Genomic DNA, 23,200 nt, shown 5'->3' on the forward strand with positions numbered 1-23,200 from the left:
ATTAAATTCTGATGCGCTAATTACAGAAGTATTTAACATAGTTTGGGGTCCTCTCAGGTCATATGTGCGTCCACACTTTGCGATATTTTAAAGATGGTCATCATCACCAGTTGTTTCTAGTTCAAGTACCTCTCCACTGCCCTGTTCAACCCTGCCCTCCTCACCACTTTGGAATTCTCCTGCATGTCCAAAAGAGTCCTCCCTATGTCTTTCTAGAAGTCCTATTTGGTCCAGCCGGGTGTTCACATGTACTGCTAAACCAGAACAGGATTCATCTTGTATATTAATTGTTTTAGGACTACTAAGGCCTTAGAGGACCTTTAGTCAGAAGCTGTGCAGCTAACTGCCAAGACAGGGGCATCCAGGAACAAACGTACAAATGATCTGGAGCAGTCTTGCTCAGTTGATGCTTCAGAAGGAACTTGTATCGCACCTCTACTACATAACAGAAGTCTAACCGGGAGATCGTAATTGGACTCTACCCTGTATCAAGGCGAAGTCAGGGTTACAGCGCCTCAGGTGGTGGTCCGCATGATTGCAGCGGTGAATTAGAATTGGTATTGAAAATTCAATGTACAGTACTCAGTGCAGCAGTGTCGATTGAATCCAACAGTCCCAGTGATCAGCGCTGAACTCTGAGACTGCGATTAGACAGTCATTAATGAAGCTATTTATGGTGCTTGTTTGTCTTTTTGAGGATATACTTAATTGAACTGAGAAACTACTGGGGTACACTTATGATGTGACTTGAGTTCTATGTGTACCATGTTCATACATTTTTTTTTCTTTTAAACAGATTTTATTTGTCAAATGGCACATAGACAGACCCCAGAGGCGTCTGCACAATCAGAGCATGTTATACTGACTTTGACATTTTCATATTGATACACAGGAAAATGAAGAGCAATACAATTAAAATCTAACTTTCTCCACTCCAACCGCCCCCCCCCCTCCCGATCGCACTGACCACCCACACCAGACAGAACCATTTTGATAGTACAGTAGGGCTATCACCAGAGTTCTTGACCACCCCCCACTCCCTGGATCCCCCCCAAGGGAAACAGAATCTCTATAGATGGGGGTCCCGTGCCACTGGAACCGGCTCTAACAGCAATCTCCGATAGTCTACTCACCTTTTCCATATTTTAAAGTGTTTATGGGGGCACCCACTGGCAATGAAGAACAAGTTACTTACCTTCGGTAACGCTTTTTCTGGTGGATACAGTATCTGCCTGTGGATTCCTCACCTTGTGAATATCCCATGCGCCAGCATTCCACGGAACTTTACTTCCCCAGCATTCCACGTCGACGTGGGCGACGTCATAATACACCGGCTCCGCTCGCGACTCCGATCGACGTCACCGGAGCCATAAGAAGCCCACGTCGGCGTGATGACGTCAGTTCCACCCATTTTTTCCCCGTGCCTTCGAGGCGAACAGGTGGACTAACGACAGACTCAAAGTATCCACAGTATACAATACACCAACACATATGCATAGCATACAAAGAAAAAGAATGCTAAATAAACAAGCATTTCCTACAAATGCACAACAAAGCATAAAAACATATCAACAAGACCCATTTCATGGTATACAAAGGTGGACAACGGGGAGGCGGGTGGGTCAGTGAGGAATCCACAGGCAGATACTGTATCCACCAGAAAAAGCATTACCGAAGGTAAGTAACTTGTTCTTCTGATGGATACATCTGCCAGTGGATTCCTCACCTTGTGAATAGATTCCCACAGCAGTCCCCACTCCCGGAGGAGGGTGTCCACCTTCCTATACCAGAAAGTCTTGTAATACAGAGCGCGCGAAGTGGCCCTCCCTCCTCATCTCAGAGTCCAAGCAATAATGCTTTGCGAAAGTATGGAGGGAGGCCCAAGTCGCGGCCTTACAAATATCTACCACAGGAACACCCCGGGCCAAAGCAGATGTAGATGACTTAGCTCTAGTTGAATGAGCTTGAATGCCCTCAGGAGGAGTCTTACCAGCCAGGGCGTAGCAGATCTTGATGGGAAGGATTATCCATCTTGACAGCGTGCGCTTGTGCACCGCCTTCCCCTTAGAACGACCAATGTAGCCAACAAAGAGCTGGTCATCAAGGCGAAAGTCCTTGGTTCTGTCCAAATAAAAACTCACAGCCCTCTTTGGATCCAGGCGATGGAGTCTTTCCTCCTCTTTGGAAGGATGAGGAGGTGGGTAAAAAACAGGGAGAGTAATGGACTGTCCCAAATGAAAAGGAGTGCCAACTTTAGGCAGGAAAGCAGCTCTGGTCCTGAGAACCATCCTTTCAGCATGTAAGGTAAGAAAAGGAGGTTTGGAACTAAGAGCTTGAAGCTCACTTACCCTCCTTGCCGAGGTTATGGCCACAAGAAAAACCACCTTAAAGGACAACAGCCTCAAAGGACAACTATGTAGAGGCTCAAATGGGGACCCCATTAGAAAGGTTAAAACAAGATTAAGGTCCCACTGAGGCATTACAAATGGAGTAGGAGGAAACATGTTTGTAAGTCCCTTGATGAACCTCAGAACAACCGGAGATTTAAATAGTGAAGGTTGATATGGGAGGCACAGAAATGCCGATAAGGCCGAAAGGTAGCCCTTGACCGTGGCCACAGCAAAACCCTGCTGAGCCAAGGAAAGAGCAAACTGAAGCACATTGGACAGACGGGCCTTTAAAGGATCAATGGATCTCTCTCCACACCACTTTACAAACTTAGACCACCTGTAGGAGTAAATGGACTTGGTGGAGTGTCGCCTGGCCGATAAAATAACGTCCACCACATCAGGTGGGAGAGAGAATGAACTCAGGTTGCCCCGTTCAATCTCCAGGCATGAAGGTGTAAGCTCTGGAGGTGGGGGTGTAGAACCTGCCCCTCCGACTGCGAGAGGAGGTCTGCCCTCAGAGGGAGACGGAGCGGAGGGCACAAGGAGAGGTGGAGAAGATCTGTGTACCACACCCTTCTTGGCCAATCCGGGGCGACCAATATAACTTGGGCCCGGTCTTGGCGAATCTTCCTCAGAACCCGAGGAATCAAGGGTATGGGAGGAAAGGCGTAAAGGAGTCGTGAGCCCCAACTCAACTGAAACGCGTCCCCCAACGCCCCCTGCATCGGATACTGGAGACTGCAGAATGACGGGCAGTGCGCGTTCGAGAGTGGCAAACAGATCCACCCAAGGCGTCCCCCACGTCCGAAAGACGCGACGAACCACCTCCGGATGGAGCCTCCACTCGTGGTCGGCAGAGAACTGCCGACTGAGACAGTCCGCATGTACGTTCAGCACCCCGGCCAGATGATTTGCCATCAGACAAATCCGATGGTCCTGAGCCCAGGACCATAGACGTAAGGCCTCGCTGCACAAACAAAGAGACCCTACTCCTCCCGGTTTGTTGACATACCACATCGCGGTCGTGTTGTCTGTCAGGACTTGGATCGACTGACCGCGAAGGGAAGGGAGGAAGGCCTTGAGCGCCAAACAAATCGCCCGCAATTCCAAAAGGTTGATATGAAACAACCTCTCCTCTGGAGACCAAAGACCCTTGATCTCCAGATCCCCCAGATGAGCACCCCACCCTAGGGTGGATGCATCCGTTATCACTGTGGCCACCGATGGAGGCAGATGGAAGGGCTTTCCTTGCGACAGATTGCCCTCTACGCTCCACCATGAAAGATCCGCTGCAGCTTCTCCGGAGATCCTGATCGACTCCCGGAGATCCCCGTTGTGCTGATACCACTGCCTGCGGAGGCACCACTGGAGCGCCCTCATGTGCCAGCGTGCATGGTTGACCAACAGAATGCAGGAGGCAAACAGACCGAGCAGGCGAAGCACCTTCAGAACTGGAACAACCGATCCATTGTGGAATAAAGGGACCATCTCCTGAATGTCGAGAATCCTTTGAGGAGGAGGGAATGCTCGACACACAGTAGTGTCCAGTACTGCCCCTATAAACAGGTTGCGTTGAGAGGGCACCAGGTGAGATTTGGGCACATTGATCGAAAAACCCAAGTCGAATAACAGCTGAGATGTCACCTGCAGATGACGCTGCACCATCTCTGGGGACTCTGCCTTCAGAAGCCAGTCGTCCAGGTAAGGGAAAACCGGGACACCTGACCTCCTGAGATGAGCAGCCACCACCGCCATCACCTTGGTGAAGACTCGAGGTGCGGTAGTAAGACCAAACGGGAGAACCGCAAATTGGTAGTGTTGCGACCCAACCGTAAATCGGAGATACTTCCTGTGCGACTTCAGGATTGGGACATGGAAGTACGCGTCCTGCAAGTCGAGCGACACCATCCAGTCTCCTTGCTGCAATGCTTGAAGAACCTGCGCAAGGGTCAGCATCTTGAACTTCTTCTGTTTCAGGTAAAAGTTCAAGATTCTGAGGTCCAGTATCGGACGCAATCTGCCGTCCTTTTTGGGAATCAGGAAATACGGGGAGTAGCATCCCTGACCCCTTTCCTGCTCCGGAACCACCTCTATTGCACCCTTCTGAAGCAAGGCTAGAACTTCCTTCTGCAGGAGAAGCAGGTGGTCCTCCGAACAATAACCTTGGCAAGGAGGGTAAGGGGGAGGAAACTCCCGAAAGGGAAGGGCGTACCCAGTCTCCACGAGGTTCAAAACCCAAAGGTCTGATGTAACCTATTTCCAACCCCGTAGAAAGTAGGACACCCGACCCCCCACAGGACTTACATGACCCAGGATGGGGGATCTAGGGCTGCTTCCCTGAGGCCTCATTGGGAGCAGAGGAGGAGGAGGAAGAAGAGGGGTTGCGACCAGAACCTCTCCGACCCCTTTGTCTCCCTCTATAGGACTTATAGAGGGGATTCTGCTGCTGCTGCTGGGGCTGCCGGTAAGAGCGAAAAGACGATCGCCCAAAGCCCCTCAATTTCCGAAAGGTCGAACCCTTTGGCGGTACTTGCAGACCCAAGGATTTTGCAGTCAATCGGCTGTCCTTAAAACGCTGAAGGGCAGAGTCCGCCTTCTCCCCAAACAGCTTCTGACCATCAAATGGAAGATCGACCAGAGTAGCGTGAACATCCGTCGAGAAACCAGAGTTACGGAGCCAAGCCTGCCTTCTTACAGCAACAGACGACCCCATGATCCTTGCCACTGAGTCCGCAGTATCCAACCCTGACTGGATAACTTGCCTGGCAGCCGCCTGAGTGTCAGCTATATCCTCCATGAAGGATGACTTATCCCCTTCAGGCAACTTAGGGGCCAAGGACTTAATGGAATCCATAAGAGCGTGCACGTAACGCCCCAGCAGGCATGTAGCATTAGTGGATTTCAACGCCATGCTTCCTGTCGAAAAGGTCTTTTTGGCCGCCTGATCAGCTTTTTTGGATTCCCTGTCAGCTGGAGACTGAGGAAAAGCACCGGAAGCATGCTTGGAGCAAGAAGCCTGCACAACCAAACTGTCCGGGGACGGATGAGAGGATAAAAAGTCAGGGTCCCCTGGAGCAACCTTGTACCTCCTTGCCACCTGTCTACACACTGCAGGAGAAGAAAGGGGCTTCTTCCATACCTCTAAAACCGGCTCCAATATGGCCTCATTGAAAGGTAGCAAAGGCTCCGATGTCGCAGTTGGAGAATGTAACACTTCTGTGAGTAGGTTGGACTTGTACTCCACAGAAGGCAGCTGTAAATCCAGAAGCTCTGCTGCTTTCTTTATCACCACGTGATAGGGAGCCAACTCATGAGGAGGAGAAGACCTGGCAGATGCATGTTCCCACTCTGGGGTCGTATCCAGCCCACTGGCTTCCTCAATGCCCTCGAATTCGTCCGAAGAAGAATCGACCTCGCCTTCTTCCACCTCTCGATATCTTCTTTCCTCCAACACCCTCTGGGCTTCCCTCCTCGACCGGATTCGGGGAACCGACGTCGACGGCGTCGGAGGAGCCAGAGGAAACGGCGTCGACGGCGCCGGACACGGCGCAGCTGGAGTCAGCCTCGGCGTCAATGGATTCGGTTTCGGCGTCGATGGTACCAGTCCCGGCGTCGATGGAGCCAGTCTCGGCGTCGAAGGAGGCTCCGAAGCCTGCTGGACCTTCCGAGGTCGAATAGGCTCTCCAGAAGGCACCGGAAATTGCCAAGAAGACGCCATCGGCATAAAGGGCATGAAGGGGGCCTGAGCATACTGCTGCGGCACCCCCATCGTAAAGGCCATCGGACCCACGGGACCTGTTGGTGCTCCGGATGGGTAGGCCGCCCTATTAAAAATGCCATACATAGCATTTAAGAAATTAGCCGAATCTGTACCTGGGGCCGGGAACTGAGGCAAAGGAACCTCTTGTGGAGCCTCCGGCACCGGCTCCGTAGAATCCTCCACTGGAGCCCCAGGATCTTCAGGTACTGGAACAGACTCTTCCCGCTCCTCATGCATAGATGCATCCGACTCCACACGAACCGGAGTCGACGTCTTAGACGGAGCCGAAGACCTCGTCGGCGACTGAATCGGAGTCTGCTTCCTCGAAGGAGAACCTTCCGGTGACCTCGAAGGAGAAGGAGAAGGAGACAAACCTCTGCTCCGACGTCGATGAGACGACGCCGACCTCGACTTCGATTTCTTGGACTTCAAGGATCGACGTCGAGAGTGTTTACTCTTCTTATGGTGTTTCTTCGACCTCGACGACTTCGAAGTCGATGACTCCCTCTTCGATCTCTCCTTCTTCCCCCTCTTTTCTCTTCACCAATCTTCTTCATAAAGAGTTTGGTCTTCCTTTCCTTGAGTGCCTTCGGGTTCATGCTTTTACAGCATCCGCACTCCTCCATATCATGCTCCGAGGAAAGGCACCATAAACAATTCTGGTGTGGATCCGTTATCGACATCAGGCCTCCACACTTCCTACAGGGCTTAAAGCCCGACTTCCTAGTCGAAGACATAGCCAAATAAACCGATATACACGACCAAACTACAAAGTACCACTGGAGAAAAACCGTTGCGCGTCGAAGGCGCGGAAAAAAGGGAACTGACGTCATCACGCCGACGTGGGCTTCTTATGGCTCCGGTGACGTCGATCGGAGTCGCGAGCGGAGCCGGTGTATTATGACGTCGCCCACGTCGACGTGGAATGCTGGGGAAGAAAAGTTCCGTGGAATGCTGGCGCAGGGGATATTCACAAGGTGAGGAATCCACTGGCAGATGTATCCATCAGAAGATGGGTTTCTCCAGGCCCATGCAAAAGTCCAAACCATTCTTCCACGCAGCCACTGAAGGGTGGCCGCGGTGCCTTCCATGCCCTCGCTATGTTCCTTTTCTCCAATGTAAAACCCAACAGCAATAAGTGTCGTTTGTAGATGTTGCCTCCTATCCCCTCCATGACATGTAGCAGAGCAAGTTTCGGCGAGGAAGATCCCAAACCAGAGCTTCTGATAAGCAGGTGTGAACCACCCTCCAGAAACGATCTAGGGAGAGACACTGCTAGACCGTGTGTATTAGCGTACCCTCCTCCCGATTACATCTAAGGCACACAGGAGAGGCAATCAGCCCCGCCCTTCAGAAACGTACTTGTGTATAGTAGGCCCTATGCAGATATTTAAACTGGAAGAGGCGCAAACTCACCGCTATGGCCGCCCCCTGTGGAGCAGCCAGGGCCTTCGCCCAGTCCTCTTCATCCAAGGGACCCACATCCCCCTCTCAATCCCCTGGAGTTTCTGTAGCGTGGAGGAGCAATGAATAACTAGGGATTGGTAGATCTTGGAGATCTTGCGATCCTGGAGGTCTCCCATAAAAACCTTTGCCTCAAGCGGGCTGAACTCAGCCAAGGACTCCAAGCCCTCCAGGCTGGGGGACAGAGCATGCCGAAATTGAAGGTACTTATAGAATTGGCATTTCAGCATGTGAAAATCTTTCAGGAGGTCCTGGAAGGATTTCAGAACCAGATCCCTCATGACATCTCCCAAGACCCATGTTCATAGATGTTGACTTCATGAAAACCTCCCTAAGGAAATTAGTCTATGGACCATTGTTTTCTATACCGAGCATTACTCAGGTCCATGGACTAGTATGGGTCACCCCATTATTTTGTAATGGTTAATTTTAAGGTAGGCACTACGCATAGGGCACTAAGGCTTCTACAGTATTTTCGCTCAGTAACTGAATAAAGGTCATTTTGAAGTGTTCAGTTATATTCTTCAGGGGTTTTACTTTCAGATTGGTACTCTAACAGTCATGCATGGGCTTTAAATCGATATATTCAGTGTGTTCAAAATAATTTTTAGGCATCTAAAAACCAAAGTAATCAGAAGTAACAGGGTAAAGGCCCATCCTGATTTAACATGTTTAAACATTTCAAAAGCAATATAATAAAGCAATTTACGTGATCCAAATGCTTACCTTGGCCGAGAGCCTTTCCCAAATAGGAAGGGACATCCCTTGAGTAACTGGGTCAACTTCACCAGTTGTTCGTATATGTTTCTATGGATAAAAACATTCAATAATGAAATACCTCACAAATATTTTTGGCATTCAGTTGTAGCTAAAAGTGGTTCTTTGCATTAAGAGTAAATTAAATTCAGTAAGAGAGACAAACTTCAGATTGTATAAAACAACAATCACTTGTTAGGCGGAGCTAAATTAGCAATGATGAAAGTTAAGGGTGTCCATCTTCACTACAAACTTTCTCTAATGAAGTAAAAACGTAACAAAAACAGAGAACTGAGATGGATGTTTCAAACTGTTTGATAAGCATTGTTGTGTTTTAAGAGATACAAAATAATATCTAAAAACCAGAATATATATATATATATATATATATATATATATATATATATATATATATATATATATATATATATATATATATATATATATATATTTTGCTTGCTACCCCTGATGGCACTGAAGGGTGAGGTGCCTAAGTGGTTGGGGTGAGGGAAGGTTGACTTTTACCCCAGAGTTAATCTGTTCACAAAGGGTGAAGAACACAAACTTTACCAACAGTGCATCATGTGGTGACACTAATGCAGTTAAAGGATGAGTCCCTGATTTCCTGTATGATTTGGCACTGGAAATAGCTGAGAATTTTGGTTCAGTGGATAATTTAGATGCAATCCCTGGGCTGATAGGTGAGTTTTCTTGTGGTGCAGATCCAAGACCATGCTTTGAGGCATTCTTTAATGCAGAGGACCATTTGATTTCTGCCGTAGACAATGCACCTATAAGGTTTGCGTCCTGTATTCTCCGGCAGCTTCGTCAAAGCTCCTGAAGCATGAAAAAAAGGATACAACAAGACACAACTTTTCACCAGGTCCTGTTGCTGCTCAACAACATTTATGAGATTCAGAGCAGCTGTAAGACTCAGGTTTGGTAAAGCTTACTCAAGGTTAGTATCTCTGATCACCTGCTGAGGAACCAGCATTCTACCTCCAAGGCTATCAAACGTTAAGTCTCTCAAATGGGGAATTGGTTGGAGTGACTGAGAGGCACATGGCACAAACTGAGCGGTTGTTCCAAGCTTTGATTCATTGTGTCATCTGAAGCACACAATGCATTATCTTGCTGTTGTTTTTAATTTTTTATGTATAGTTAAATGGTCTTTTCTTCCATATTCACTGGTCATCACTTTCAAGATTGGTACTTTTTGATAGCATATTTATTAATATCTTCTCATACCCTCCATCTGTATAGGTTACTAGCAAAATACCTGATTCTGAGAAGAACATTTCCATTTAATTATCTCAGTACCATTTTAACAAGCAGGTTGATACACAACACAGCCCATATTAGCTTCCTTGACAATTCATGGCACTAGTCAAGTGGTTAGAAGAAGGAACAGGACCCCATTCTGAATAAAGACAGTCTGCTCTGTATCCACTGATTGTAGAACATACTCCTATAAAAAAAAAGATTCTCTGTCAGTACTGTACCCAAACAAGAAGAAATGAAATGGTCGGCTGCATCCGCCTCACTAATGACAATAAAAAGAGAAAGTAAGACCACTCGCTATAGGATAGAAATTCCAGAAATGGGTTCCCAAATACCGAATAACGGTAAAATGGCCCCAACCTGGTGTTGGGACAATAATGTGTGCCCTTTCCCCAAGCAAAGTCTAAAAGACACTAAAACTCTAGGGAAAGTGCATGGCTCCCAGATACGCTAACCTAGAGAGTAAGGGAACCTACCTTATCAAAGGTGACTTACTCAAATTGTAAACACAATCTTCACATGTCTCCTCAGGCAAGTTTATCAGGCTGCCATTGCAGACTAGTGGCTTGTGTTGTGGGGGGTTCAAGTGGGAAACCAGAAACACCTGCTGCCCCCAACATGCCCCGTATACCTCTTCAACACAAGCCAAACCTTGCCAGTCCCCCATACCCTCCTCCCTTCTATACAGCAGCTTCGAAACTACTGCATCCTAGCACTGTCACTCATGCAGCACATATTCAGGTAGCGGAGTGGGTCAACCTCTTGCAGACAGCCTGCAATAATGCAGAGCTGTCAACCTGAGGTGCTTCTGTAGGTTAAAATAAACTGCTTGGTTGTGCTGGTACATGCCACTAGAGCAATCTAACCAAACCCCAGCCTACTGTCAAAAATGTTATAAAGGAAACATTTACTTCATGGAACTACTTCATGGTGGTTCAATGATTCTTACTTTACTGTTTCCACACTTCACAACTAGATGGAAAATATCTGCATGGCTGTCAGGATCTTATAAAAAGTCACTTAACGATGATGTCGCTTTAAACGTTTGGTTAAGGAACCCAGAATGAGTGTTCACTCCTCATACACTGCCCCCCTCCCAAAACCTCCTCAAGCGCCACAACATAATTTCATGTTTTTTTCCTAATATGAATGGCTGGTGCATGGTATATGCTTAATGAAGGCATTTTATAAAAGAAAAAGTGCAAGAACTAAGAGTGGCAGAATACTCATGTAGTTTCTTTTATTTGTCATTACTCTTTTTTCGGGTACTTCCTCTTTCTCCAAGTATTTGGAATGAAATCCATAATTGTAATGCTGAGAGGTATGAAGTTGCAGCTAAGAAACAATGCATATAAATGATGACCGGAAGCAAACATAGCTGTCCCATACCTTTCTGCAATAGAATAGCTTATTTGGAAATCCAGTGATGAGGTATTAGTGCAGGTGGAACGAGCAATCTTGAAGTCTGAAAGTAGTTTAACCCATTTGTTTTTGAGAGGCATGAGACCATCCACCTGGAACAGTAGCATGGATCCCACGACTGCTGGGTAAAAACACACCTGCAAAAACGATACAACTTTTTAAAGTTGACCATTCTTTTCACGTAGGATGTTATGGCCCTGGAAACATCCAAATGGTGTAGAGAATCCTCAGTTGAGAACCACAAGGCTTTGGTTTAAAAAAAACAAAAAGTGATTTGCTTCTAAAAATTAGATTTCATCAATATCATTGGAACAAAATAGGTGACTGTTCTCAGAACCAATTTATATTCATATGAAACCAAATTTGGATCTTTCAGTGAAAGAACTTCAAGATCCCCATACATCTATACCGAGTTATCACAACTGAGAAACCTGTTTTGCATGTCAAAAGGTCTATGTCACGTGATGCCAAAGGCTCAAGAAATTTCTGCATTAAAGAGACTAAGGGGGGAACCCATTGAGGAGCAGGTTCTGCTACAGGAAGATTTAAAACCTAGAATGCCATCAACATGCTTTAGAACAAATACATTTTTCAAGACGAAATTGTCTTTAGGTCTTTTAAAACAGGTCACAATTGCTAAGAGGTAATCTATGCCATTAATTTATCAGCCAGTATCCCGACTCAGGAAAAAAGACAAAGCAATACAAGAGCAGAGTCACAAAAACAAAGCCAAGTGTTTATTGATTAAAAGTAGAGTTGTTCCTTGGTACCCACAATACCACTGCTAATTTCTGACAAGCCTTGGTGAGCTACGCAATTTATTCAGGAACAAAGCTTTAAAGTTCATTTCAGGGAAATGCAGCTAGAAATCAGGATTGAAAAACAAATCTATCTCAGACAAAATGTGGCAAGAGTATCATATCTCTAAGTTGTTGGAAATATCTACCTTTTTGAGAATCCTGTGAATCAAGGCAGTTAGATGAAAGTTGCAGAAAGCATCCCCTGAGAAATTTTCTTGTTACCCCCGACAAAAGATGAACTGAGTATAGAGATCATTGACAGATAGTTCTCTGTCGCGAAAAGATCGCTCTTGGGTAATCTCCACTTGCTGAAGACTGAATTGCGACATGATTATTTTATCAGCCAAAATTTTAAAAAATGGAAGTAGTGATTCTCCACTCTGCATTGGTCAGTGTTCCAAAATTCTTATGTACCTTGTGCCTACTCCCAGAATTTCGACTGCCCACAAAACTCAAATCAAATCTGAAAAATCATTAAACATGTTTCATCCCCTATGGGGACTTCATCAGGACGATAAATATCTCATTCTTGTATTTTCATCTATCTGGTTCTCATCAATTTCAACCAATTAAAAACACTTTATTCGATATAATTGATCGTGCAATGCTGCTTTGATCCCTGTGTTTACCAGGAGGTGGCTGGGATATTTGACTGGCCGAGAGGTAGGCCAATGACGTCCTGAGGGTGAGCCTAGGGGAAGAGGATGCTGAGCAGCCTCCAGGAACTAAAGTGAGAGGAGGAAACTCTCTTATTTTATCTGCCATTCGAGATGAGCACCATACCTTTTACACAAGGTGCCTACATGCATATTGCTGATCAAATCCAGTTGAAAATGTATAGGAAATATGAAGTTTTCCAGCATCTCAGACTAAGTGACTATGATGACACCACTTCGCCCTTTTCGTCCACCAGGCTCTGCAAAGTTGATGGAAGGGACTTAAAACTCCCTATATCTATGCTTAGGTGAAGGGATAAACACAAACATTTGTAGCCCTTTTTGTGTTGTCGACTCTCCTGGCCACCTGAATGGCCTACCTTTTTTACCCCCCGACATGAAGGAAGCAACTGGAACACACGTATCCTGGTATAGGCCAGTGTTCCTCTAGAACAATATTTTTGGTTAGTTGTATGGTCACCGGCTGGCAGTGCAAAATAAATCTATATAAGAGCTGTTTTTCCCCCCACCTCAAAACCGAAGTTGGGGGAAGTTTATGGTGGGCTTGCAGAGGCAATATTTCTGTTTGAGTAGTATAGGTTATACTACTGGAAGCCCTGGAAATATTTGAAAGCAGGCAGGTAAGGTCTAGAGTATAGGAACCATGTCATATGGGCTGTTCCTACTAGAGACACCCCCAAAGCGTAACATTCAAATACACATAACCATCTGGTAAAACAGTACAATAGAACTATGAAGAAGAGTAATTTGCCAAGTGTGAGACTGTTGTAGGTTCTGCGGGGCCTCCTCAAAATATTCTTTTGAAGCACTCTGATTACACAATCATTTGAATATCAGCAAACTTTAAATTTCAAATAATTAAATGAAAACAAGGAAGCAAAAGAAGTGAGCGCGTGATGCAACAAACATAGCCAAGCCATCACGGATGACGGCGTGCATTTGACAAAAATACCACGAGCAAAACAAATATGTCATGAGAATATCGACTTTTAGTAAGGAAGCTCATTACAACACAAGCAGACAAATGATTTCAAAGACTTAAAGCAGTGCCCTTACATGAATGATTGCCAAACAACATGTTAGAAAACAAGGACAAAAACCACTGCTGCAAGCATCCTACCTTTTGCTTTGTACGCGCATTATCCTAAAAGTCAGGGAAATATGATTGACCCAATCAGGACCATTTAGTTTTAATGAGTAAAACAGAACAAATACAGAGAACATTAAACAGGGGTTTGCAAATGTGTTTTACGTATCAAGAGTTCACTTTCTGCCCACAGTCAGTAGCAAGAAACAAATATGACAGCAAGTTACGTTTTTATACACCCATATATGTTGGCATTGCTGGCACATGCAATGAAATTAGATATATATGTTAACACACGTCTTTTAGATTTGTGTTCACTCCCTATAAAATAACTCTCTGCAGGATAAGCAGCTTCTTTTGTAATAAAGATCTCTCTAAAACTAATTCAAGATGTTTCAATGAACAATGACAGTGTAGAAGAGTGCATTCGGGCAATGAGGTTTTGAAGCACATGTTGGCCAGTCTAAATAACACAACGTAAATTGGGATCTGCATGCAAAATGGCTAGAAAGTTGCTTCTGTTAACGCTTCTTTCCTAGCTTCATGTTTCAAAAATGTTCTTGTTTTAGGTAGTGATTATTACTATTTACCACAAGGTTCTCTTTGAATCTCTTCCACGTCACAACCCTTTTCGCTATATTATTTCTCTTTTGGTTTGTACGTATTAATTCTAAATATACACATATATATACATATACAAGAGAGGGGTATTTTGTCCTCCTTGAAGTTAGTCCCTCGTTGCTGCCCATGACTATGTGCTCCTCCAATGGGATCGGGGTGATGTATATTTAAATCTGTAAACTGCCAATTGCCAAGTTGTTAGGCACTGAGGAAGGCTTGAACGCAGAAATGCATCTGCTGAATTAAATCTATGGAATGGGTCCCGTGAGTGCTTCGCATCTTTGGGAGCTTGAATATATATATATATTATCTACTGGCGGTCGCCAGTAGATAGTTATAGTTAGGACCCTGTTTCCATAGGAAATCCGCAACATTCTATTTGGAATAACTTTGGCGCCGGTCGATGAATCCTCGCGAAATTTTCAAAATAGGTGGGGCGCTACGCTCCGCTCCTACCCTGAAAGTCTCGGGGGGATTCGTCAAGCGGGGGCTGAGAAAAAAGGGGGGTCCCAAAACGCGTTTTTCCCATGCATTTTTCCATAGGACCTTTAGACACAGCTACAGCCCGAACGGCTGAACAGAGTTACTTGAAATTTGGCAGAGAGGTAGTCCTCAGGTCAAGGAAGTGCCTTTTGTAGGTCTGGTGTAAATCTGTTCAGTAGTTCCTGAGAAAATAGCATTTAAATCAATATATATATGTGGGCGGAGCCTAACCACACATCTCATCCTGAGATCTGATTGGCTGTCAGCACTTCATCCAAGAAGTGTTGGCAGCCATCTTGGGACCAATATACATGATAGCACCTCATTAAAAAGCATTGCAGTTAATAGAAGGTTTTAAGACTTTAGTTACATTATAAATCATTTGTTGATGGTACCATACTCATTTTAGGAATTGTGGTATGTTCTAAGGTGATTTCACCATGTGAAAAAGCCTTCTGCTGGGATATCATGATTGAGAGAAAAATATTTTCTCATGCTTTTACCACAGAGGTTTGGAAGGTGATCTATAAGCTAAACTGAGAGCTTATTTTCTGTAAATTCACATTATCTTTCTCAGTCATGTGAGAATGAAGTCTGACATTCTCAGTAAAACATGTACATCCAACAAGGGCAGAGACTGTCAGTTGATTCCTTTGTGTTCTACTGCAGCTTTCCAGAGTGTTCCAAAGAACTACTAGAGCGCTAACCGTCCTACTTATGATAAATGTATGGCACACCTGAAGCCATCTTGCTTGGATTAAAGTGGTAACTCTTAAAACATTTAATTTAAAAAGGAACAAAATGAGGGGGTTCATTTTTCCATAAAAAGTATGATAAGTGCTGCAGAAAGAAAAATTAGGGCACATTTTGAGTGACTTCTCAAATCCTCTTCTATTTCATTCAAAAATTCTGACATGCAGACTGAAACATGCACTTTCAATACCAGCAGCAGTTTTCCCTGGTGAGCAGTAGCTTTACTACAGTGATCTAATGAGCAAAAAGAGTGCTAACATTCTGATTTTATGGCAAATGTGTGACACATTTGAATGCCTTCTTGATGGAATCAAAGTAAAAAACTGAAAGTATTTCCTACTGAGGAGACTGCAGTAAATGAGGAAATTAGGAAACTTCATAACAAATAAGTCTCCCAAGATGGCCACCAGAGACAAAAGAGCCCAAATGTAGCCCAAATATCACCCAGATGTAGCCCAAGTATAGCCCAATGACAGAATGTCCAAGAATGTTCTTAAAAACAACTAGAGCACTTACTGTCTTCATTATGACAAAAGTATGGCACACCTGAAGCCATCTTGATTGGAATAAACTGGTAACACTTAAAACATTTAATTTAAAAAGGAACACAATGAGGGGGTTCATTTTGCCATAGAAATTATGATTAATGCTGAAGAAAGAAAATGAGGGCACATTTTGAGTGACTTCTCAAATCCTCTTCTATTTCATTAAAAAATTCTGACATGCAGACTGAAACATGCACTTTTAATACCAGGAGCAGACTTCCATGGTGAACAGTAGTTTTACTACAGTGATCTAATGAGCAACTAGAGTGCTAACATTCAGAATTTATCGCAAATGTGTGACATATCTGAATACCTTCATGATGGAATCAAAGTAAAAAACTGAAAGCATTTCCGACTGAGGAGACTGCAGTACATGAGGAAATTAGGAAACTTCATAACAAATAAATCTCCCAAGATGGCCACCGGAGACAAAAGAGCCCAAATGTAGCCCAAAATCACCCAGATATAGCCCAAATATAGCCCAATGACAGAAGTGTGCAAAACACTTATTATTTTGTGTTTTTGCAGTGTTATATAGTGCAGACTTGTCAGGTATTGGAGTGCTTTACATGAGCATTGGTTACATCACACAAGAACAAATTCATTTTGGTTGTAGACATGGGGAGACTAAGTGATTTGACCAGAATCACAGAATGTCGAGCTGAAGCAGAAACTTCAACCTGGTTCCCCAGTTGCAAAGTCTGCAGTTCTGGAAGTAACACCACATCCTCTCCCCTATGTGCAACATTTAATCAAGTTGTCAACTAGATAAAAAAACATAAAGATAACAAATAATTTAAAAGTGCTTTGTCGCTATTTGAAAACTCAGAAAATATGTCCTTATTTTAGTCTTTTAGAGCACTAACCATAATTTTGAAGCCAATAAGACCCTCTCATATATGTAATTTCTAAAGGAATGCTCTAGGTATTACAGTTTTGATTACATTAAGATGATGTCAGGCGTTCCACACTTTTGTAATAAATATAGAATGTTAGCAATCTAGTTGTTCATTAGGATACTGTTGAGAGGCAGAGGCCAGGGGCACGGACTCGGAAAATTGAAGGCAGGTAGGAGGGTGCAAAGGCAACAATTTAACCACACTGAGCAGGCAGGAAGGGCCGTGGAAGCACAACAGACTATGGAGGGCAGTGGAAAGAGGGGCAGGGGCAACAAACCAACAATACAGGACTTGCAAGAGAGGCTGTTGGAGGGAAGATCTATTACGGGTCAAGGAAGCTAGGGGCGGTCCCCAGAGCCCCGGGAGCCACCACAGAACTGAGCAGGAGAGTGAGTCAGGGACAAAAGGGGCACCTTAATTTGAGCCGGGGTGCCTAGGAACGCTTGCTCCAAAAATGAAGAAAACAGACATATGAGACATGGAATTGGAGGCAGAATACAATGGCAGTTTAATGAGAAGATGCAACTTCAAAGAAACCGCAGAATAGAGACCTAAAGTACAAAATACAGAATCCAGATAATCATACAGCTGTCATGATATTCTCTGTATCTCAATTAATGGACTGACAGAGAGAGAGAGAAAACACATCTATAAATGCATCATGAGAAACAAGTTACACCAAGGAAAATGTTACCTAGGGACACTCACATTTACTCTTAGAGCAAGCATTCTTGCAATTACAATACAACATCTTTTAAATGCAAAAGTAAAGAGAACAATGGTTAAACATAACATGACATTTCATATAGGTAAAATAGAATAAGATACTTCAAGCAAAGCAGAGCAAGACATTTTAAGCAAAGGAAGACAAGAGCTCCCAGTTCTTGGGGAAAACCTGCACAGCCTGTTAACCTACATACAGACGGCGAGGTTGTCCGTCGATATCTGTGGGTGCTCCCTTTTTAAATCATTTTGTGGGCTCCTTTGCACGCTACATCTACCTACGTATGCTACCCAAAAGCTTCGTCTGCAGATTTTACCAGACATTTCGTCATTTACCCACTTAATGCTGACAATGGACTGGGTGAAAAGGTCAGTCTCTCAGGCCAATCGCTTATCGTAAGTTCCATAGAGCAAGCAGAAAATAATGGGTATTGTACAGGAATTCAATATATTCATGTATAAAATCTCCTCAGTTCTCCTAACTTGACGCTCTGCGGTTGCCACTTCCTTAAAAGCGGGAAACCTGCCCAGGAAGCAAGTACCAGTCCAGGATGCAGCCTACTGTATGTCGACAGCTTCAGGGGGATGTTGAACTTTGATACCGAGCACGGAGCACTCGGGTAGGGTGGGGGCTACTAGTTTGGAGCAGAAGGCCTCGCAGACCTGCCTTCAGACTGCTATACACTAAAATTGCAGAGCTATGGTCAATTTAACAAAGAGGCCTACATATTGAACAGAAGGGCCTACACAGGGGTTTTATGCTGGCTGAGTGGTAAGGATGTCTCGGGATAATTATATAGCAACACAGGACCCGCTGGTCAATTTAATACGGCCTACAAATGCGGCTGGCAGGGCAAGGACAAGGGTCTCATACTTCAGGTGTGGACAGAACGGGCCAGGGGCCCCCTGTGATACAAAATCTACCCTCCTTCAAGGCTGTGGCAATGTAATAGACCATTGTGGGCAGAAGGAAGAGGCAATGGTAGTACAACCATACATGCCAACAGACCCGATACAGCCAGGAAACGTCCAATGTTTTTAAGCTCAAATGGGCTTTATTTGATCTGTCTCCTGTCTACAATATCCTCTTTTTCAATGTAACTCAAAGGGGAAAATCAATACCCCAGTTTTTTTTCAAAATCTCCCTCTTACCAAGTTCAAAATGTTCGCAAGTATGGTACATTGGATCATGGAAGGAAATGGGATAGGGACATGGACTTGGATAACAGAGGACAGGAGAGACATGGAGAGGTGCACCAAACTGACCCTGCAGGGCAGGCATCAGGGTTTGCAGCAGCACAATACACCACACAGGGCATGCAGGACGGGAGTGCAGCACAACAATCCATAGAAAGCAAGAGGGAGGGGACAGGACCATGCACATGGACAACAGAGAACAGAGGGGCAAGAGGCAATGGTAGCTAGCTGACCATAATGGACAGACAGGAGAGAAGGCTGCAGCATAACAGACCATAAAGGGCAGGAGGGACGGATCAGGGGCATTACAATGGAACAGACAAGCCAGGAGGGAGGGAGTAGGGGTCTGCACATGTAAACAGAGGGCTGGGGGCAAGGGGGCAGGGCAGGAGCAGCAAGATAGCCATGGAGGTCAGGCAGGATGGGCACTAGAAGCAAGACACAACATGAAGAGCAACAGTGAGACTGTGATGGCATACACACAGACCATGGAGGGAAGGTGGGAGGGGGTCAGGGGCAGCTAACTGACCACACAGGGAAGGTGGGAGGGGCCATGGCAGCACAGAAGACCATGCATGGCAAGTGGGAGTGTTAGTGGCAGCACAATGGCTATGATGGGCAAGAAGGAGGGTGCAGGGGCATGCACAAAGGACGATGGAGGATAGAAGGGAGGGTCAGGACCTGTGCACAGACAAGAAAGTTCAGGGGAAGGGGCCTCACAACAGACCACACGGGGCAGGCAGGAGGAGCAGTTGCAGCACAACAGACCAGGGAGGGCAGAAGGGTGTGGCAGTACAATGGACCATGTAGGACAGGAGGAAGAGGATAGAGGCATGGCATGTGGACAGGCAGGGTGGAGGTGGCAGGGACAGGTTACAGTCATCTGACAATGCTAGGCAGGTGGGAGGGGAGTGGCAGCTCAACAGAACACTCAGAGTAGATAGGAGTGGCAGGTCCATGGGACATGGTGGGCAAAAAGGATGGAGCAGGGGCATGCACAAAGACATCGGAGGGCAGGGGGAAGGAGAATAGGGGCAGCAAGCTAAGCACAGAGTTTAAGCAGGAGGTCAATGATGGGGCATAGAATTGGGCAATGGAGGGCAGGAGGAGTGGACTGGTACATCATACTAAATTGAGGGCAGTGGCAGCACATCAGACCATGCATGGCAGGAGGGAGGAGGCTAGTCCATGGATTCACACAACAGAGGATAGGGAGGAGGGGGATGGGGCAGCAAGCTAACTGTTCAGAGAAGGCGGGTATTAGAAACTTTATTGTTTTTAAAACATTTTGTCTGTGCAAACTACTTAAAATATGAACAAGTATGCAGCATAATCTCACTTTTATTCAGGAAGAAGAAGACGTTAGTGACTGTGACTCCGGGCTCACTTGGCAAAAACACCCCCTGACCCTCCACCCCCTATCGCAAAATGTAATGCCCGTGAAAAGGGTAGGTGAACACAGTATTATATAGAACATAGTCCTGAGAGCACGATTGAAAATGAAAACTAGATATAGTGTATGGTATAAACTATGCACCAAAAAGTGTGATATAAGATGAACCAGGCGTGAAATATAATATGCAATACATTGTGCGCAATGACAGATTCATTGGAGAGCGCGAGATAGCACAGGCACTAGCGCGTGCTATGCGATATGCGCCTTGGAGTGTAATATGCACAGGGCAGTGTTGTGTAACCTAACTAGTCTCTAAAGTTGTAATATAAAATATGTGCTGGGGAGTGTAACGTTGCATATGCACTGTGACAAAGATATGGATCCCAAATTGTAATATGTATGGCATAGCACTGTGCGTTATAACATAGGCATCGAGGAAGGCACGTTAGATAGGGCAATATAACCCGTGCGAAGACAAGTGTGGCATGACATTTTCACGGGGTGGTGTTACAGTGCACATGGGCTAGAGAGTGTCATAGCATATGCACTAGCTAGTGGAATACAATACAGAGGTGTGTGGCACTCGGCAGGCAATGGTGGGTGTAACACAGCATTGGGCTCTGTCAGGAGCGCGCTGTGACTCGCAAGTGATGTTCGTCCCCTTTCCAGAGAGTAAAATAAAAAGTATTACACATCCGGCAGTGGGTGTGTGTTTTATTAACTGTGAGGGGGGGTTCTTGCATTGTTTTGGTCGAATTTTTGTCGAATCCCCTTTGAATGGCTTAGTGTGCATGTGTATTAAATGTGCCCGTCAATAGCTACCCATGTTTGTATAAATAAACGACAAGGGTGTCTACCGGGATTAGGCACGGTAGAGCATCAGACATGTCAGAGCTTCACTAGTGGTGTAAATACATTCCACGTGGATTAATTGCATGCATAGTCGCCTTTTAATGAATATCACGCAAATCGTCATGGTGATAGGTACGTACGGTTTGTCCAGCATGTCGTAGGTGTGTCTATAAATATATATTTTTTAAAAATAATAAAAAACAGTGGCCGGCCCTGGGGATTGGGGTCAAAAAAATATAATTAGGAGACAGGCCCTGGGGGATGGGGTCATCAGGGCCAATAAATTAGAATAAATAAAAGACTGGCATCGTCCCGGAGGCCATGCCCCCTCCATGCAGCACTCTGCAAACGCGCCCCCAACAGGCATCTCCAGTATGCGCCAGGGAGCTGCGCTGCAGACAGGTGTTCTGAGGCCAAGCCCCTTTTTACACCTCTCTGCAACGCAGCTCTGTGGTGCTTACTGGAGGTACCTAGTGGTCTAGTGTGACCCTAGGGACCCTTAGGATTCAAGGGGACTTAATCTCTCAACTTAGAACAGCCACAGGGCGCGTTTACACAGTGGTGAAGGGAGGGGACGGGGCCTGAGGTGACGTGTGCAAACACGCACCATGGCACGTTTTAAATTGGGGATTAATTTCCCTTCAATACTGAGGGCCCCTGGGGGCTAACTAGCCCACCAAGTGCTTCCAGTAAGTGCCACTGAGCTGCATTGCAGAGAGGTGGTCCAGGCCGTGCCACGTTTTACACCTCTCTGCAACGCAGCTCTGTGGCACTTACTGGAGGTACCTAGTGGGCTAGTTGGACCCTAGGGACCCTCAGGACTCAAATGAACTTAATCTCCCAACTAAAAACGGACACAGGGCGTGTTTACACAATGGTGAAAGGAGGGGACGGGGCCTGAGTTAACGTGTGCAAAAACGCCCTGTGGCCTGTTTTAAGAGGTAGTTTTAATCCCCATGCCCTATTATATACTAGGGGCTTATAGAGGAGGTAAGGCTAATCACAGGGGGACCCCAACGCATAATGTTCCCTAGTGTATGTAGGTGTTTTCACTGTATTCTAAGTGTCTTTGAACATAGCACTGGCTCTAGGACTGGTTAGTCAGACTCAGTTACCACCAGTATCCGTCAGAAAAAGTTGAGGGTACAGGATGATTTTGCAACAAGGCTTCTTTCTGCTCTTCTTTTTGTTCTTTCTGCACGTTATCCTTCTTCCTGCACTTATCTTCGTATTTGAGGACTTCTGTTGCTTCTTTCTGCACTTCTTTTGTTTCTTTCTGTACATTTTTTCTTCTTTCTTCACATGTCCTATCTCTGTAGGCATAGTTAGAAATTAGCATTTAAAAAACCTTTGAAATTAACAGAAAAAACCATAGGTTTCAGGCACGTTATAGTTAGGAATTAGCATTTAAAAAACCTCAGAAATTCACTGAAAAAACCATAGGTTTCAGGGGTGTTATAGTTAGCTGGACTTTTCACTTGTACAAAACCATTGAAATTCCCCCGTTATAGTTAGTTCAGCTAACTATAACTCGCGCGCCCGCAATGCACTGCTGATGACGTCACATATTACATCACACATGACATGGTCAGTGACATCACTCATGACATCACTGATGACATCTCAAATGACATCACTGATGACATCACTGATGACATCATCCTTGTGATAGAGTGGCAGACCTCCTCTCTCCCTAATATAACCTTTGATACACACATTCAAAAATGGAGACTAAAATTTTCAAAACAATGGACATACCAATACCAGTTACAACAACCTCTTCAGTAATTCTAAGATCCACATACACATCCACTCATTCACCAACAGTCCAATACAGTCACTCATACATGTACTCACTCATCATATGTACTCATACACCTATACATCCTGTTACACAATGCCACTCATCCATAGAGTTACTCACACACATAGTCACTCATGCTAATAAAGAATCAAACATACATTTACTTGCATATACAGTTATACACACACCACCACACTTACTTCTACGGAAACTTACACATACTTAGTCTTTTAAACAATCACTTATAGAAACACATACTTATTCATACAGGAACTCTTTCAATCTCTCAC

General features: G+C 45.2%; 1 protein-coding gene across 5 annotated transcripts in view; it reads right to left on the minus strand.

Annotated features, from left to right (window-relative positions):
* CSPP1 (centrosome and spindle pole associated protein 1) overlaps positions 1-23,200 on the minus strand; it is a 1,290,317-nt gene that overhangs the window by 1,118,889 nt on the left and 148,228 nt on the right. For all 5 annotated transcript variants that reach the window (XM_085605499.1, XM_085605497.1, XM_085605498.1 and 2 more), the window contains exon 5: positions 8,341-8,421. In XM_085605499.1, coding sequence (XP_085461625.1) covers positions 8,341-8,421 — 81 coding nt within the window. The remainder of the gene's footprint in view (positions 1-8,340; positions 8,422-23,200) is intronic.

This window comes from Triturus cristatus, chromosome 5_1 (assembly GCF_964204655.1).
Source record: "Triturus cristatus chromosome 5_1, aTriCri1.1, whole genome shotgun sequence".
Lineage (NCBI taxonomy): Eukaryota > Metazoa > Chordata > Amphibia > Caudata > Salamandridae > Triturus > Triturus cristatus.